The following is a 5839-nucleotide window of genomic DNA, read 5'->3' as shown; positions in this document are numbered from 1 at the left end:
GCTTGAATATCCTCCTTGGTGAAGTGTCTATTCATGTCTTCTGCCCATTTTTTAATTGGATTATTTGTCTTTTTGTTATTGAGGTAAGTGTTCTATAAATTCTAGAGATAAGTCCCTTGTCAGATATGTCATTACCAAGTATTTTTCCCAATCTGTAGGTTCTCTTTGGATTCTTTTGGAGAAGTCTTTGGAAGCACATAAAAATTTAATTTTTAGAAGGTCCCAATCAACTGGTTTCTCTTCTGCTGTTTGTGCATTTTGAGTTATGCTTAATAGTCTATTTATGCCATATATTACGGCCCCTAAATTTGCCCCTAGTTTTTCCTTGAGGAACTCTATAGTTTTAAGTTTCACATTTAAGTCTTTGATCCATCTGGAGTTCATTTTTGTGTATGATGTGAGGTACAAATCTTGTTTCATTTTTCTACAAATGGATCAGTTTTTATTTGGCAATATTTCAAGGGAAAAACTTTAGTCTTCTGTGACTATCATAAATCAGATACATCCAAGACACTCCTTGTCCTAGTCCATGCTTACTTCTTGTTTTCCGGCCACTGAATGCCCAAGCCCTGGATTTCACCTGTTGCCCATCACTTAAAGTGCCTGCTTGATTACTCCAGTGTTGGCCGAGCTGGGTGTCTATCTGCTCTTGGCTTGCAGAGCTACGTTTTCTCTCTGTCAAGCCTGGCACCCCCATAGCATCCATGCTGGATGTGCTGGACCACCTGCAATCCCCCAGGACACCCGGAATGCTGAGGTCTAGGTTCAGGTTCATGTCTCACTTCCCTTTGGAATTAGACGTGGAAGTGCTGACTCTTCTTTTCTGTGGCATTTGAGTGCTTTCTCTCAGCACTCATGGGCCAGCTGCACAAAGCATCTCCTGTGTTGTTTGCCTCTCTCTGGTGTGAAGGGGTGAGGGAAAAGCTGCAGAAGAAGTTCTTTGGCTGTCACAGTTACCGAAAAGGAAGGGAGTACCTGTTTAATGAGGACGTTCTGTGTTCTGGATGTTTACAAGAAACCCTGGTTGCTCAGTGATTAAAGCACTCAGCTGTGAGCTGAAAGATGTAGTTCCAACCCAGCAGCCACTCCACAAGAGAAAGATGAGGCAGTCTGCTGCTGTGAAAATTTACAGCCTTGGAAACGTTGTGAGGCATTTCTGCTGTGTCCTATAGGGTACCTGTGAGTTAGGATTGACTCAATGGCAGTAGGGTGAGTAGGCGTTTATTCATCTAACAGCACTGGCATTGACATTATCTCCACTTTGCAGACTTGTAAACTGAGGCTGGGAGAAGTTAGATAACTTCTCAGGGTCTCATGACTCAGAAAGGGGGCAGCTGGGATCTCTGCCTGACAATTTTGTACACTGGATCTACTTTTTACTCTCAAATATGAAAACAGGCACATTTTTTGATCTAAAGTTTACTAGATCAAAGGACATTTATCTCTCAGGGCACTTTCTCCTCATCTAGTCCCTTACATTATAAACAGTGCCTCCATGCAGAACACGCTACTTCACTTCAGGAGAGAATGTGACTCCAGCTTTCAAGAGCCTGTAATCTAGCCAAGAAATATTTCATACATTTATGAGAAATTCAGGCACCACAGTAGCTTCTGTAAGCAGGAATTCAAAGAACAAGGAAGTGAAAGCCTCTGAGGTAGATAGGGTTGGTGGGAATGTATTTTAGGGAGATGCTGAGTGGTAGACATTTCCAGCTGCAGGACAGAAGGTACCTGGCACAGTCAGTGGACACTGAATAATCAGCTTGAAAGGTAAGGACAGAGTGTCTTGTTGGAGCTGGAACTTGAAATTAGAAACATAAAGACATGTGAATGCTAAGTCTTGTCATGGTTCTTGTTGAGATGACGTTGGATATGCGTAGAAGAGTTTAGGGGAAAGTAGTTGAATAATGAAAGCAAAGAGATCCATCCAGGTCTACTATTTATTACTACTTCCATGTGTACTTTCCAGTCAGAAATTCAGGACATGGTGCATATGCTGTTAAATAAGCTGCCGCATTTGTCTACAGCTTTACAGCCGGCCCAACCGGCTCCTGTCTGGAGTGCCACTGTACAAGGGGGATGGGCAGGCCCAAGACAAGTCTGCAGTCACATCGTTGCTGGATGGATTGAACCAGGCCTTCGAAGAAGTTTCATCCCAGGTGGGGCTGTGCTACTATTGGTTGCTTTTGGATCTTGGGTTCTGTGCAGCTGTTCTACTTATGTGCATGACCCAACACGAGTGATTAGCCCCCAAAGAGACAGAGCCACTGGACCCAGGCTCATCCTGGTGTCCTTCTGTGAGTCCTCAACACACTATGACTGACTCTTTGTCCCTTTGTTGTTGTGCCCAGGGTGGAGGGACAAAAAGGCAGAGCATTCACTTGGAACAGAAGTTATATGATGGGGTTTCAGCTACTTCCACTTGGTTGGATGACGTAGAAGAACGTTTATTTGTTGCCACAGCTCTGTTACCCGAAGAGACAGAGGCTTGCCTCTTCAATCAAGAGGTGAGTTTGTCCACCGGTGTCTGTGAGCGTCTAATGTAGCAAAGTACTCAACATTTTGATTTTGAGTAATTAATTTTATGTGTAAAGAAGAGAAAGCATGAACCAAAGTAATATGGTGGAAATTCCATGTTTTTCCAAGCAGCATAGTGCAGAAGTTCCTAGATATAAATAGTTCTCAAGGGTGTTTGTGTTTTGCATTGTATTCTTTCTCTTTGGAAATGTAAGAGGAAGAAGAAAAAAGAGAGGACTTTTCGTAGAAACACTATTGTATCTCACAGATCCTCTATGTGCAAAGGAAAAACACATTAATGTCCTGAATTCCTAAATCGCACTTTGAAGGCTCATTTGTTGACAAAATGTGTGCTATTAGTAGTTAATGATGTAAAGTTCCTGATGAAAAATATCTCTCCGACAGTAACTTCCCTTAAATGTGTAGATGTGTCGGAGTCAACTTGCTTTAGATATTTGCTTTAGGTAATTACTGCTGAGCCCTAAGTGTCATGTTATGAGGAAGAGACTTGGATTTGCACATTAATTTATAGGTCTCTACAAGGACATGAATGCTTTCTCTTTTATCAACCCCAGACTCTTGCCAAAGACATTAAGGAAATGTCTGAAGAAATGGATAAGAACAAGAACTTGTTTTCCCAAGCATTTCCAGAGAACGGTGACAACCGGGACGTTATTGAGGACACATTGGGCTGCCTTTTGGGCCGATTATCTTTGCTGGATTCAGTGGTCAATCAACGCTGTCATCAAATGAAGGAAAGACTTCAGCAAATACTAAATTTCCAGGTAGGTAAGACCTTATCCAGCGACTTTGAACCATTTTCAAATATGTTCCATAATAATCCCAGGATGTCTTATTGATATATTAGAGGCCATTGTACAGTGAAAAGTAGAATACACTGAAAGTGAAGGATATTGAATGAAGGAGTCAGAAAACAAATGAGTTCCATGCTCCTAACAATGGAGGGTTGTGAAAACCACCTGATCAAATTAAGGCCTAATAAAACATTCAATTCAATCAACCCAAGTCAAATTCATGGTACAATACAACTATAATTTCCAGTTAATAATAATAAGAAGAAGAATAAGAATAGTAAAGTCCAAAATATGTTACCAAAGAGGCATTTAGGATGTGCTGGGGTATAGAAAGAACCTTAGACCCCCAAACTCAAGAGCTTTGAAAGGGCCTGTGGCCTAATAGTTTTACCAGTGTTAAAGTGTGGGAGTTCTGGTGACATAGTGGTAAAAGCATTCAGCTCCTAACCAAAAGGTCAGAAGTTCAAACCCCCCATCTGCTGTTCAGAAGAAAGATGAGGCAGTTGGCTTCTTTAAAGATTTACAGCCTTGGAAACCCTATAGGGCAGTTCTAAGCTGTCCTCCAAGGGCGCTGTGAATCCAATCAACTTGATGGCAGTGTGTTGTTAAAATGTTTAGCATTACTTCTTGATCGTAACTCCTCAGACTTCTTGCCTTTTAACCCCAGATTACAGTTCTGTTGCCAACTAAATAATTGCATGCATATGACATGTTTTCTATGACTGTACACTGAAACCAATGCAAAAGCTGCTGTTAAAATGTTAGTGTTGATTCTCATTTCTGATAAAAAGCATGCTTTAGAAATACCTAAGTTTTAGCTAAATGTTTTTTAGAATGCTATGTCATATATATATATATATATATATATATATGTATGTATAAACTAGGAGCTCTGGTGATATAGTGCCTAAGGCACTTGACTGATAACCAGAAGGCTGGTGGTTCAAACCCACCAACCACTCCTCGGAAAGAAGGTTGGGCAATCTACTTCCGTAGTGATACCGCCTCAGAAACCCAAGGAGGGGTCACTATGAGTCGGGTCTGACTTGACGGCACATAGCAATAACAATAACGTGTATCAACTACTGTGAAATGTCAAAAGCACTAAGCACGAATTTGAGATTTTCAAGATCTTCATTTAGAATAATAAAATATCACTGCTTTCCACTTTTAAAACTATAAAGTAAAATTATTATGAACATTATTGTATTATTTTTTAATTCATGTAGAATTTTCACGTGTGTTGCTTTTTTTTACTCTTGTCACCAACCCTAAACCTAAATATTATCTTAAAGTTCATTTTACAAAGTGAGGAAAGCAATAATTAAGAACATGGACTTTTCAATAAACCTCCTGGGTTCAAATCTGACTTTGTCACTGACTGGTGCTTAGTATCTTAGAGACTTAGTTCGCTCAGTTATTAAACTGTGCCTGTGGTCATTGCCTCATGAGTGCTCATAGAGAATTGTAGGAATGAAATGAATTAAAATGTGTAAAATACTTTGCACAGTACCTGCTATGTACTCAACAAGTTTTGTTTTCATTATTATTGCTATTAATGGTAGCGTTATACCAGATACAGTATCTGAAAACAACAAAAAGGTCAAATTACTTCTCTAAAGTTATTCATCCAATAAGAACTAGAGCCAGGGTCTTATTGAAAGATTTTTGTGTTTTATATTAGTAGGGTGATGGAAGGGGAGAAGGAACACAGTGGATCTAGTTGAGGTGTCTTTTGAAGTGAGAATCAATAGCAGAACATTTGTTGATGGTTTGGCTTTGGGAATAAAGGAGAGGGTGACTCCTGAGGAACTCTGGGAATTCTGACTTGAGCATCTGAGGAGCACTGGCTGATGGGGAAGACTGGTGGATAACAGTGCCGTAGACCAATGGACAAGACTGGGTCGATGGCAGGACCACCGACTGATGTACAAGACTAGGACATAATATGGAGTAGAATTAAGATACCAAGGTAGAAAGTCTCAGTATACATTTGCATATGCAGCTCAGTGGCTAGAGGCATGACCTAGGCTAGATATTTGCATACATATCTGTCAGATTATGTAAGTCCATCCAGCAGCAAGAGCATTCCACTTGGAGTGGCAGCAATAGTTATTTGAGTATTCTGTTTTGATGCACGATCCAATAGCGTGTGCATGGACACACATTAAGTCTGACATCAGTGAGCCTGTTATATAACTTACAGAAACTTGTTTCACTACTTCAAAATTCAGTTTGCCTAAAAAAATGTGCCAAGTTATAACAGCCATCTACTCTAGCAGCCATGAATGAGGGGAGCTGGAGGCACAAATAGTGTATTACTCAGGGGCATAGCTCCCTGCTTTGAACTGCATTGGCTGTGTCTGGTGTCTTTGGTACTTGCCGATATTATTGGTAATTACAACCAGTCGCAGTAAAATACAAACTAAGCACAAATGCTCTGGCACTTTGGTGTAGGGGGGCCGAGAGAAGACATGGAATCATGAAATTCTTTTTAAATCATGTTC

General features: G+C 40.5%; 1 protein-coding gene across 1 annotated transcript in view; it reads left to right on the top strand.

Moving 5' to 3' along the window:
* The window catches only part of SYNE1 (spectrin repeat containing nuclear envelope protein 1), a 578063-nt gene that overhangs the window by 373781 nt on the left and 198443 nt on the right, over positions 1–5839 (top strand). Inside the window, exons 96-98 of the mRNA XM_007943230.2 lie at positions 2028–2159; positions 2352–2507; positions 3093–3302. Coding sequence (XP_007941421.2) covers positions 2028–2159; positions 2352–2507; positions 3093–3302 — 498 coding nt within the window. The remainder of the gene's footprint in view (positions 1–2027; positions 2160–2351; positions 2508–3092; positions 3303–5839) is intronic.

The sequence above is a fragment of the Orycteropus afer genome, unplaced genomic scaffold (genome assembly GCF_000298275.1).
Source record: "Orycteropus afer afer isolate SDZICR_OR568_19922 unplaced genomic scaffold, OryAfe1.0 scaffold00101, whole genome shotgun sequence".
NCBI lineage: Eukaryota > Metazoa > Chordata > Mammalia > Tubulidentata > Orycteropodidae > Orycteropus > Orycteropus afer.
The sequence above is the reverse complement of the archived record's forward strand: the minus strand, read 5'-3'. Positions and strand labels throughout refer to the sequence as shown.